The following is a 12,856-nucleotide window of genomic DNA, read 5'->3' as shown; positions in this document are numbered from 1 at the left end:
AATGTTTATTTATTTTTGACAGAAAGAGAGAGTGCAAGCAGGGGAGGGGCAGAGAGAGAGGGAGACACAGAATCTGAAGCAGGCTCCAGGCTCTGAGCTATCAGCACAAAGCCTGACGCAGGGCTCAAACCCACGAACGGCGAGATCATGATCTGAGCAGAAGTCGGATGCTTAACCAAGACACCCAGGCGTCCCAACTTTATTTTTGAGAGAAAGAGACAAAGAGCATAGGGAGGGTGGGGGGGGACAGAGGATCCAAAGCAGGCTCTGTGATGACAGCAGAGAGCCCGATGCAGGGCTCAAACTCACAAACCATGAGATCATGACCTGAGCCGAAGTTGGAAGCTTAACTGACTGAGCCACCCAAGTGCCCCTGTGTTCTTTACCCATGAATAGCACCCAAGCTGAAAATCTGGGATTAATACTCCATTCCTTCCCATCCACATACTACCTGTAATCAGACACCAGGTCCTCTTGGTATTTGGATCAAATTCAAGTCCTATTGACTATCTTTAAAAAAAATCTTTCTCCTGCCCTTCCCCATTTCTAATGCCCTAGTTCAGGCATTTATTTCCTTTGCCTGGTCTCCCAGCCTTCATGGTGAGCTTTCTCACCCAGATAACTGATGATGTCACTTCCCTGCTCTCTTTCAGTGGTCTCTATTGAGAGATACCGTCAACTTCTTAACACAACAAAGCTCTTCCAAACCCGATCTGAGCTTGGGTCTCTTTACTGTATCTCCTACCACACTTTTCCTGGCCCTGTCCACTTAACCAAAGCAAACTATCCATGGTTTCTGAAAATAAATAGCTTTTCCGCCTTCCTCCTTTCCCTACTCCCTTAGTTATATTCTACCCTCTTTTTTTCTGGACAAACTCCTCTTCCTCTAGGTCCCATTTACTGCAAAATTCTCCCCTGACTTACATAGGCATTAAGGCTCCACATTAAGGATCCCAGGGTATGGGGCGCCTGGGTGGCGCAGTCGGTTAAGCGTCCGACTTCAGCCAGGTCACGATCTCGCGGTCCGTGAGTTCGAGCCCCGCGTCGGGCTCTGGGCTGATGGCTCAGAGCCTGGAGCCTGTTTCCCATTCTGTGTCTCCCTCTCTCTCTGGCCCTCCCCCGTTCATGCTCTGTCTCTCTCTCTGTCCCAAAAATAAATAAACGTTGAAAAAAAAAAATTTAAAAAGGATCCCAGGGTAGCTTCTTCACACTCCAGTATGGTATTGGTAACAATATATCACCTTTGTTTTCTTTTCCATTAAATAAGCTTTTTGAGGATAGGGTTTGGCTTTTTTCCCTCATGTTTGTATCCCCACAAACTAAAATAATGTCCAATGCAGAATAAAAGGCTCCATTGATATTTGTTGCTGAATGAATGACTGAAAGTGAAAGGTTAAGAGTCATTATGAAAATTTTACCCTAAAGCACAATCACTGATTTGCCAAAGAATTATCCTTTTATTTAGAGGGTTTTGCAGTTTACAAATCATTTTTTAAGTAGACTCCACACCCAACATGGGGTTCAGACTCACAACCCTGAGGTAAAGAGTTGCATGCTCCACTGAGCCAGCCAGGCACCCCTAAAAATCACTTTCTAATTTATCTTTATATCACCACCATTGCATATCAGAGAAAGCAATTACCATATTCCCATTTTACAGATAACAGAGGCTCATCAGACATGCTGATTTGCCCAGTACTACAGAAAATTCCATTAAAGGGGTATGACAGGTAGGTCTACTGACTCCCAGGTCCAGTACTTTAACTTTTAATACAGGTTTTATACAGGCTGCCAAATAAGAACAGAAAGAAGATAATAGAGACACTAATCCAAAGTTGCTACTCTCCAGCTACTCAAAACCTTGGACTACGATAGCGTCCACAAGTTTCCAAGGCTACAGAGACAGATTTGGAGTCAAACAAATTTAGATTCCCATCCTGGCTCCACCACTTACTATGTGATCTTGGATAAATTGGGTGAATCTCTTTTCAAACTTTATATCCCTCACCAAAACACGGAGATAATACCTACCCCTTAGAGCTGTTGTGAGGTATCTGAGGTATATAGAACGATTATTCTTTCGACATTTATAGACCTATTAAGTGCCAGGCACTGCTTGTAAACTAAACCTACAGAAAGCGTTGGTTAGCTAGCTATGATTATCTGGCAGGGCCATATGTTCTTCTGCACTGCATCCACAGGGGTCCGAGCCCCAATTGGCAGCATAGCTATATTCATACCAACCCCACAAAGATCAAAAGTGATTACACCCCAGGAAGGAGGCCACTCCTTTATCCCATTGCTACACTAAGAGGAAAGTCAGGGTCAAGCTTTCTTACATCCAGTTTCTGCAAAGATAGCCCAGTAGATGTGAACATGACTAAACCTCTCCAATAGAAGCCTTCCAAGAGGCACAGAGGATCACAGGAGATAAAAATGTCCCTGGCTGTTCAGTCACAGACATGCAGCTCTTTGTCTGTGCCTGGGAGCTATACACCTCAAGGTCACCAGACAGGAGACAGACGGTTGCTCAGATCAAGGCTCATGTAGCCTCTCTGGAGGGCATCGCTTCAGAAGATCAAGTCGTACTTCTGGCAGGCATGCCCCTAGAGGATGAGGCTACCCTAGATCAGTGTGGACTGAAGGCTCTGACCACCCTGGAAGTAGCTGGCCACATGCTTGGAGGTAAAGTCCATGGTCTCCTGGCCATGTTGGGAAAGTAAGAGAGCAGACTTCCAAAGTGGTCAAACAGGAGAAAAAGAAGACAAGCCGAGCCAAGCAGTGGATGCAGTACAACCAGAGCTTAGTCAATGTTGTGCCCCCCTTTGGCAAGAAGGGCCCAATGCCAACTCTTAAATCCATTGTAATCCTGGCTTTCCCCAATAAAGCCACATAGTCCAGTCAAAAAAGAAAAAATGTGTATATACATATACATACATATATATATATATATATATATATATATATATGTATATATATATATATATCCCTTTCATTTAACAGCAGAGAAGTTAGAAAGTAAGGCCGACTCTGCTGCTGCTTAGAACAGGGATTCTTCACCCAAAGTCAGTGAATGATGGGCTTGAGGTGGATGTGCATTGGCAGGGTGGGAGTGGGGGTGGGGATGGGATACACAGCCCCTCAGAAAGTTATTTGTAACAGTTTGTATCAAAATATTATTTGTAACAGTATTAAAATGTATTAAATGTATTAAATTTTGGTATTAAAATCTTCCTAGAAGGACAATCCATTGCACTTATCAGCTTCTTAGGGGTCCATGCCCCTAAAGATGAATCACTATTTTAGGATGATTAAGAAAGAGGGGAAAAAGGCATGGAGTTTAATTTGTTCCATTCAGGGCAGCTTCCCTGCTAGCCTCAGCTCAGAGTTGCTATAAACAATGCCTTTTCACATCCACTCCCCACCCCAGTCTGGCCTCTGGCCACAACACCCCAGAAAACAGACATAGAGGGACCTCAGGGATAAAGGTCTTTATTCAACAAAGTTATCTCACTCAGTAACAAAATAACAGGAGGTACCAATTCCCCCAAAGGTCTAGAGCAGTGCACACGCCTGACAACAGGAAGCATGGCCCGCTGGCCTATCAGTAGCAGCTCAGAGTCCCTGGTAGCTACTTAGAGGTCATAGTTGGGGTTCTTCCGAAGGATAACAAAACCTTCCAGAATGGGGGTGACAGGAAGAAATTCCTCAGTGGCCAATTCTGCCCGCTCCCCGTGGGCCAACAATACTGGGGTTGTGTGTGTCTGGAACCCTGTGATAGTCTTAGGCTTGCCAGCCTGGCCCACCACATCCACTGCCTGTAGGGTGAGAAAATTGAAATGGGGGTGTAGCAGATGGGAGTGTGCAGATGGGAGTGCAGTAACAACCCAGTGCCCATACCAGTTTCAGAGAAACAGGTACGTGTGCGTTCCCCAAGTTCTAGAGCCCTCCCGTCTGTTCAACCCCTCACCTGGCCCACACGGACAGACACCGGCAGTGGCCGCAGCTCCTCATCGAATGTAACCAGCATTCGGGGCTGCATGGCAGCCACCAGCCCATACAATACATAATGTGATTTGCCTAGGATGACTGAGGGAAGAACACGGGACAAACAGTTAGAGGCATCAAGGCAGGCGTGGCCTGAACCCTGGGACTCCACTCCAGCCCTGACTCTCTAATCCCTCAGTCGTTCAGCTGAACCAACACTCCTCCCCTCATATACCCCTACTACAAACCAGAGATGCCCCCACCTTACTCTACCACAGCCTTCAGACTTGATCATCAATTTCCCCCAGTCACTTTGGAGCAGAAACTGGGATCAGCTCTTCATCCTTGAAAACAATCTCTTTGAGCCAGATCAAAACTGTGGGAGATGAGCTCCATAAGGCCCATCACAGGCCCAAAGAACATTGGGACCCAGAATGGTACAGAGCTAATTTGGAGTCTTGCTCCTAAATTATAAGGTGGCTCTGGTAAGGGTGGAGACAGGGTCATGTGCCACTGTATGAGACTCTTGACAGGAACTCACTGTTACGGACATCCAGGAAAGAGACAAGCACAGTAAGCAGCCCCGCCACTGCCACTTGACTCATAAGCTGCCGGTCACTGTGGTAGGGACAGAGGGTGAGTGTGCCCTTCCCTAAATGTGTCAGGCCCTGGGGGAAAAAAAAAACAACAACAGAGAGAGAAGTGAAGGTCACATCTGAGGAGACATCACCTAACCTGGCCATATAGAAAGACCCCAACTCATTCATACACTCCCTCCTGGCTGAACTCAAAGTCCCCTGAGGTCATTCACTACACGTCCCCCTTCCATCACCACGGATACCTCCCTTGGCACACTTTAAGGAAAACAGTTCTATTCTTTACCTGTGCCAAGCGCACCATAAAGAGGTTGTTGGGGTCCTTGGCATGATACTGGGCTAACTGGCGCAGCATTGCAGCCAGACGGGCATTATTGGTACCTGGAAATGTTAACCATTAGAGTTGAAAAATGGGCCTCAAACATTCCCTCAAGCTGCTTCTTTTTCTGACCTTTTTCTGATACTCACCACTGCCCACCATGCCCATGGCAAAAATGGAGTTGTAGGAAACTTCTGGGTCAGCATCATGGGAGAATTTGCTTAGGGTATCCAGGATGTTGAGTCGTGGATTTGAAACAGAGATTAGAGCCAGTGCTAAAGGCACAGCCCGTCGGAGTGTTGGCTCCCCATATCTCAGCTGGTGATAAAAGAGAGTAACAAGAGCATCACAGAAAGCAGTACAAACTCAGTTATAGGAAGAGACTTGATAGGTAATAGAGGCCTTTATCAAATATTACAGAAAGGGCATAGCAAAAAGACTATTTCTCAACCAGGAGAAAGGAGAAAACCCATCAGCAAAGTCTCCTCTGGGGAACTCCAAGCACCAAAACCAGTAGATATTCCAATCTCCTCCATGTGATACTCACCAGGTGGCCGAAGGTTCGTAATGCCATCTCTGCTCCAATCTCCTCCCCCATAGCAATAAGGGCAATCCCCAGCACAGCCACTCCCTGCAATCGAAGAGGCACCAGAATCCAGTGAGCTCAGGGAACAAAAAGCTCACCCTTGACTCAAGTCCCATGTAAGAAAAAAAAACTGTCCTGTGGGGGCACACCCTGACCCTTATGCATAGAACCCTGCTTAATGCCTGTCTCAATACACAGCACCACCCACAGGGTCTGTAAAACAAACCCAAACCCAGCTCCTCTGCACAGTTATCTTTTCTCAGAGCCTGACTCAGAGAGTGCCCAGTTGCGCACAGAACCTGATGTGCTCCCATGTCGGCAGGGGCTTCCTTCTTGTCCTTGTCCTTCTTTTCCTTCTTGTCCTTGTCTTCCTCTTTTTCCTTGGAGTCAAAGTGTTCACTACAAATGTGGAGCAGCTGCTGCACCTTCAGTACATTCCCAGAGCCTGCAGCATGGTGGTAAGGGTGAGAAAGAGTAGAAAGGAGAAGGCACCAAAGAAAAGTTTATTCCAGTAATAGAAGTTAAGAATCCAAAAGCAAACCAGAGAAAGAGGGCGCCTGGGTGGCTCAGTCAGTTAAGCCTCTGACTCTTGATTTGGGCTCATGTCGTGATCTTACGGTGCTACATGGGGATCAGTGCTAACAGCATGGAGCTTGCCTGGGATTCTCCCTCTCCCTCTCTCTCTGCTGCTCCCCTATGCACATGCGCATATTCCCTCTCTCTCAGGATAAATAAACTTAAAAATAAACAAATAAATAAATAAAGGACTACTGAGAAAGGAAAAAAAGTCTGAAAAAAGGTCCAAGAGAGAAGTAAGGAGTCACTGGAGAGGCACAAAGACACAGACCTGCATAGGCACACACATCCACTAATGTGTTGGCAAAACTGCGGAATGGCTCTGACACAACCTCCAGCGCGGCCAGGATTGCCTCGATGGCCTCACCCTTCCCTACAGGACAAATTCAAGGAGTCAAGAGGACACTTCCTTCCATCCAGCACAGCCTAACACATAAGACCTCTGCTGTATCCAGTTACTGTCAGCCTTTGCCCAGAGAGATATCCCCTCACCCAAGTGGTTGAGGCCCAGTCCAAGAGGAAGCCAACGGGCATAGGTGTCCTTGAGCTCAGTCTCTGATTTCTCCATGATGGTCTGAAGGATGGTGGAAGTAACATCTCCATTGCAGGATCCCACTGCTATCATTCCACAGGCTAGAGCTGTCACACCTGCCACCTAGAAATAGGAGAATCAGTATTATATACGTAAGTTATTAAAGTAGCTGTATACCTACCTCGATTCAAGATAGCCAATTCCTTCAGGCCACTGTAACCACACTAGGTAGTGATCCCTTTCTGATGGCATGTCAAAATAACAAGAGCAACCATTCACTGAATGTTTATGATTTATCAGCCACATCAGCTGCTCTGTACGCTATTAACATTTAATTCTCATAACCCCATGAAACAGGTCCTACTACTGTTATTCTTTCATTGATGAAGAAAATGTAACCTAAAGAGACTCAGTAACATGTCCAAGATCACACTGCTTGTAAGCAGAGGCGGCAAGATTTGAACTGAGGTCTTTCTGACTAAAGCTATGCTTTTAGCCACCATATTAAATTTATCTATTACTAATATGACTCTCCACAACTAAGAAAACTTAAGGTTGGCCAATGACTAAAACAACGAATGAGAATCAGCCACCCCAAGCTGGATTAAGCTACTCCCCACTCTAGCCGAGTACTTCCTCATGGACCTCAAGGGCGGGAACTCAATACCAAAATGTTACCTCTTTAACCTCAACACCACCTAGGTGGAACCACCAGTTCCAAGAGATTTCATTGAAGTGACACATATCACCCCCATAAACACGTGTGTGTGCGTGCACACTCACACACACACACACACACGGTTTTCATTACTTATCACAGAGTGGTAGGACACAGAGCACCTTCCCTACCTCCCCTAAAAGTCCAACAGCCTCTCCTCACCTCCATACTAGACTTGGAATCTCCCATCACAGGGAGCAGCAGTGTTAGCACATCTTCACGATTGGAGCCAGCGTAAGCCAAGCCTAGCCTGCAAAAGCAAGGGAAAGGCAGTCCCCGACACACAACCAAGGATAGGACAAAGAAGGAACAAAAAGAGGACTGGTCATTTATTCATCATTTCAACAGTCACCAAGAGCCAAATACTCAACAGATATGGTGGTAGTCTTGGCAAAACAAAGATGAAAAGGACCCAGTTCCTGTCTTCACAAAGCTTACAGGCTAAGTACTATCAGAAGAAGCAAGAAGCCTTACCCAAAAATGGAACCAAGTCTCATAGTGTTGCTGTTGTGGAGAACATAGTCTGAGAGCAGTGCTAGTGCGGGGTCACATTCATTCCGGACTCCAGAGTTCACAATGCCACAGGCCAGAAGGGCTCCTGACTGCAAAATGCAAATAGATTCTTCCCTCAGGCTACTGTACCTTCCTCACCACAAAGGATACAACATGGACTTCATTGTAGCTTCCACCTTAACTGGAGTTGAAAACAGAGAGATCTTACCAGTGAAAGGGAGGCCTTGAGGCCCTAGAACATGGTAGGAGAATGTCCCCATTATCAGGCTATGCCCAGACCAACCTTGATGTAGTCCTCAGAGGAGTACAAGTACTTGTCAATCTGCGTGAGGCCACCATCCACATCCCACAGCAGAATCATGCCAAGGGATGCAGCTGCACTCAACATTCCTACACCAAGGAAAAAATCTATCAATCTCAAAATGATCCTACCCTAAGAAAATTGTTACAAAGAGCTCTCTAAAAAACTACGCTGGGGACCCATCACATTAACACATGAAACTAGGACAAAAGAAGCGACCAAAGCAAAACAAAGATAAAGTAGGCATAAAGTTATACCATGGTCTTTGTTCTTGTAAAGCCATTTGTTGCCATCATCAGTCAGCAGCTTGTCCTGACCAAAGGCTGCATTCACAAAGCCATTCACAAAAGAAGAGGCCAGGTTCATGCGGGCAGAGTCCACTTGAGAGCCACTGCCCCCAAATCCTGCACAGGAGGGAAATGAAAGGAAAGGCAGAAAGGTTTAGAGTAGCACAATAAAGGAACACAGCATGGTGGCTGGTCTCTGGCTCTGAACCGGCCCCTCAGAATCCTCTGTCTATGCCCCCAACAGTGACCTGGAGAAAAGGTTATGTAGGAACTCTTAGCTCTAAGGGATAAATACATTGGACCAAGCCACCACTCCAAATACAAGGTTCATAATTAAGAATCCTCCAGTCCTGGGGTGCCTGGGTGACTCAGCTAACCAGTTAAGCATCCGACTCTTGGTTTCGGCTCAAGTCATGATTTCACAGTTCATGAGTTTGAGCCCCACATCAGGCTCTGTGCTGATAGCATGGAGCCTGCTTGGGATTCTGTCTCCCTCTCTCTCTGCCCCTCCCTTGCTTGCTCTTTCTGTAAGAAAGAAAAAAAAAGAAAAGAAAAAAGAAAGAAGCATTTAAAAATAATAATAATTCTCCAGTCCTCACACACATGGAGATGGCTACTCACTGTTGTTCTCTAGATGGGTTTTATAGATGTCATCAGGCACCTTGGGCTCCATAATATCCAGCTGAAGAGAAGTCAGAGGGTCACAACTGTTCCCCCACTACTCCCCCAGCTGTCCCCTTCTGCTTTCCCACTGAATAGCAATTCTAACCAATGAGAATCTAGTTAAAGTTATAGTCAGGGAGGTGAAATGACGAGTAGAACCACAACCAAAAAAAAGCCTTGATGGAAAAGGGCAAAGGGTCTCACCTCCCGAGCTAATGCCAAGAAGTTGCTGTTGAGCTGCACATTGGACATGATCTCTGTCAGGTCCTCATACTCCTCCACGTCTTCACTAAGCTCCAGAAACACCCCATGACGGCCAAGCATGAATGCCATCTGCTTCTGTACTACCCTGTGGGAGAGAGCCATCATATCAGCTCAGCCCTAGTCCACTAAGGGGACTGAAAAGCCCCTCCAGCCTTAACCAGAAACTACAAGTCCCAGCTCTTCATACAAATGCCCCATCCATGAGCTCATGTCTTCCTTTGCCAACTTCCTCTCTACATACACGTCCTTGCAGGAGGTGAAGATATCTTCTACCAGCTCCATGTCATTGAGCATCAATGCCAATCTCAGAGCTTCAGGAAAGCGACTGAACTTTCGGAACACACCCAAAGCACAGCGCAGTAGTGCAGAATTCTCAGGCTCGGGCACATAATTCACACAGCTACAGAGACAGAAATAACAAAGGAGTCAGGAAGTTCTGGAACATTCATTTACCCCATTTAATTCACTTATCCAAAATAAATACTAAATGACTACTGTATACCAGGCATTATGCTACATGCTAGACTACTAAAGAGACATAAGTCTCTGTCCTCAAGAAGCTCACAGACATCAACAAATCAACAGCAGCCCGATGCTAAAGATGCTCTGAGAGAACAGAGAAATCACAACCGAGAGAGAAATACTGGGGAGGGTAGGCCTACTACCCATCCCTACCATGTTCACTTACCTGGTAAGATAGAGGCAGACCTTGGCATATGCATTCTCATCAATGTCCTTCTCCAGCATGTCTACCTGCTCAATTTCCATGAGCAGGTCACAGGCCTCGTGCTCCGCGTTGTGGGCCATGTTGTAGGGGACGATCTCCTTCACCAGGGTCAGCAGTGGCTCCCGTTGTGTCTTTTCCGCATCATCTAGTTCCTGCCACTCCTTAGCCACTTCCCCTGCGAGATGCCTATGGATAGGCCCAGACCATTAAGGGGGCACAACTTCACAGGAAGCATTTCTATGGTTCAAGGAATTCAGTATTTGGGAAACGCAATACACAGGTACTCCAAGACAGAACTCAGAATTGTGTCTCAAAACCCTTTTAGATTCTCAAGAAAGAAAGGTCTTACCTCACATACTCATGACCCCATGATGCCAATTCCTCTTGGGAGCCCACCAGCCGATACTTGAGACACTCACGTTCCCCACTCATGGTCATAGCCAGAACAGAGATGATGTCAGCAGCAAAACGCTACAAAGAAACCAGTGCTTTAAAGTCAAGTCCAGGGTGAGGGTAGTGGGACATTATGGAGTCAAGGCTAAGGTCACTATCTCTCTAATTAAGTTGTAACTCTTCACCAATCTCTGTATTAGAAATTTACATACTTTATATCTAAGCTAAGGCTCAAGATAAGCCTAAGGTTAGTGTTGCTATCTCCCTTTTAAACCAACATGGCTGAAGAATGATAACAAGGAGAGAATGGAAAAAGATGGAGGCTCTAAAGTTTATTCTAGCTGCAATAATGAACTATTAAAAGGTTTTAAGAAGAAAAGATTTTCACAATCTAGAAAGACCATTGTGGCTGTTATACGAAAGACAAACTGTATAAGTCACGAACAAAAGGAAGGCAGCCAGTTAGACGGCTGCAGTTGTCTAGGTGAGAACTGAAGATTTCCTGGATTAGGGTTGCACCATTAGACAGAGAAGTGACTCAACGAGGGGTTTATTTTAGAAATAAAACAAGTGAATGTACATGGGATATGAAGGAAACAGAAAGATCAAAGTTAAATATAAGTTAAAAATAGATCATGAGGGGTGCCTCTCAGTCAGTAGAGCATGTGACTCTTGATCTCAGAGTTGTGAGTTTGAGACCCACCCTGGGCACAGAGAGTACTCTAAAGAAAAACAACAGATCATGAAAAAGAAATCCCAAGGTCCACCATAAATGACAGAAAACAGTGTATTCTGAGAAGGCAATCCTCCTGTCAGCTTTTATCCCAGTAAAAAACATACTGGCATGATCAACTGTGTTCAACTAGCTCAGATCTCAAATCCCTTAGGCTTCCTGTGACTCACCATGAGCCCCGTGGTCTAGATGAAAAGGAATTCCTAAGCTAGACCTCCACCAGCTTCTGAAACCGTTTTACCTTATTCTCCCCAGGGGGCATGTTCTCATAGATTTCCTTCAGTTTGCCATAGTGTGGACGCAGAAATTTGAGAGGCTTGGGCACTGAAGTCATGGAAGTTGTAGAAGATCGGATTTGCCTCCGCAGTTCCTCGAGGGCTGGTCGGTACAGAGATGTGTCCTTCTCCTGCTCAGGAGATGTTAGGGCTCAGACAAGAAGAAGCCACATCTCTCAAGTCAAACACAGGTGTTTACCAACTCCCCTAGGAAAGTGACTGTCTTATTCATCTGTGATTCCCCAACTCCCTGCTCACTGCCTGGTACAAAAACAAATGATCCCAGTTGAGAGTTTGTAGTAAGCTACACAATCTTCCAAATATCCTTTGTAATTCTCCTCTCTCACAACATCACCATAACGCTAACCCTAAACAGTCCATCTTTCCCTATACCTCACATAGAAATTGTTGCCCCAAAATGGAATGAAGCAACATGCAGCAAAGATCCAAATATGTACCCACTCGTGTCAACATCATGACTCACCCCCAGTCGTTCCACGAGCATCTCCAGTTCATCCTGAAGTTGTTTGTCCTCCTCAGACTGAAGGGTTGGGGGAAGAAGTTCATCAAGAGAAGGAATCCCAAACACATCCTCCTCCCATTCACCCTGGGGCAGGTAGAGAGTGAACCTGCCTCCTTAGAAGGGACCAGGTGGGCACGAAAAGAGAGGAGGAATGGCACTCTGGCTGGAAGGCAGGAAAGAAGGCAACCTGTCTTCTGGGCCAGGCTGCGTGAATGTAGTACTAAAAAATAGGGGTGACATGACCTCCCCGGTCCCACCTCACAAGTCGGTGGTGAGTACTGGTGACGTCGGCGAAGGCGACACAGCGCGGAATGGAGGATGAGGGGCAGAGAGGCTGAGCGCCAGGAGTCCCGAGGGTCGCCCCATCCGCCCTCTCCCAGACGCTGCGGGGCCGTTGGGAGTCGGGCCCAAGGCCTGCGGAGCCGCCGTGACTCAGCCCCGCGGCCTCCTCCGCCTGCTCCCAGGGCTGCGCCTCACCAGCTCCTGCTCTTTGTCCTTGTCGCCAGCATCCCGCCGCTCCTTGCCGCCCGGCTTCTCGTCCGCGATGCCCGGTGCCGTCGCCGGAGGCTGCTGAGGCTGCAGCGGAGCCTTATCCCGGCCACCCTCCTCCATCTCCACGGCCACTACCGGCCTGCTGCGCGCGCACCGCTCGCACCGCCCCGTTTCCCATACGGCCTTGCGCGGGTGGCCCACAGAGCTCCTCCTCCTGAGCCAGCAGGCGACCGGAAACGCCGCTACAACCCACTCACCCCCGCGGCGTGGGAGTCCCAGCCCTCGGACCCCGCCCACGGAAGTCGCCCGAAAACTACAATTTCCAGCCCCCAGTGCGTCTTAGGCGCGGCCTGGGTTTGGACCGGGAGTTT

General features: G+C 47.1%; 1 protein-coding gene and 1 pseudogene across 1 annotated transcript; one reads left to right on the top strand and one right to left on the bottom strand.

Annotated features, from left to right (window-relative positions):
• Positions 1-2,462: 2,462 nt before the first annotated feature.
• On the top strand, positions 2,463-2,896 carry LOC124527201 (ubiquitin-like protein FUBI; annotated as a pseudogene).
• A 580-nt stretch (positions 2,897-3,476) lies between these two features.
• Positions 3,477-12,632, bottom strand: PSMD2 (proteasome 26S subunit ubiquitin receptor, non-ATPase 2). Its single transcript, XM_047099369.1, has 21 exons — positions 12,471-12,632; positions 11,955-12,011; positions 11,437-11,601; positions 10,419-10,540; positions 10,031-10,255; positions 9,584-9,742; positions 9,283-9,427; positions 9,037-9,097; positions 8,386-8,532; positions 8,111-8,217; positions 7,789-7,916; positions 7,477-7,564; positions 6,557-6,719; positions 6,336-6,437; positions 5,788-5,933; positions 5,450-5,533; positions 5,052-5,220; positions 4,870-4,964; positions 4,529-4,655; positions 3,971-4,089; positions 3,477-3,818 (listed from the first exon to the last, which is right to left on the bottom strand). Exons 1-21 carry the CDS (start codon positions 12,603-12,605, stop codon positions 3,636-3,638), a joined length of 2,727 nt encoding a protein of 908 aa, XP_046955325.1. The 5' UTR covers positions 12,606-12,632; the 3' UTR covers positions 3,477-3,635.
• Between the last annotated feature and the right edge of the window lie 224 nt (positions 12,633-12,856).

Source organism: Lynx rufus, unplaced genomic scaffold (genome assembly GCF_022079265.1).
Source record: "Lynx rufus isolate CCGP_SWC_20201006 ecotype Redwood Valley unplaced genomic scaffold, mLynRuf1.p SCAF_5, whole genome shotgun sequence".
In the NCBI taxonomy this organism is placed as follows: Eukaryota; Metazoa; Chordata; class Mammalia; order Carnivora; family Felidae; genus Lynx; species Lynx rufus.
This window is presented reverse-complemented; position numbering and strand designations above follow the sequence as displayed.

Excerpts from the sequence above, each read along its gene's own strand:
- PSMD2 (XM_047099369.1), bottom strand. The coding sequence starts at position 12,605 with ATGGAGGAGGGTGGCCGGGATAAGGCTCCGCTGCAGCCTCAGCAGCCT. Across the intron at positions 5,934-6,335 it reads GGATGTGTGTGCCTATGCAG|GCTCTGGGAATGTACTGAAG; the intron begins GTCTGTGTCTTT and ends ACCATGCTGCAG. Across the intron at positions 5,534-5,787 it reads CCGACATGGGAGCACATCAG|GGAGTGGCTGTGCTGGGGAT; the intron begins GTTCTGTGCGCA and ends CTTCGATTGCAG.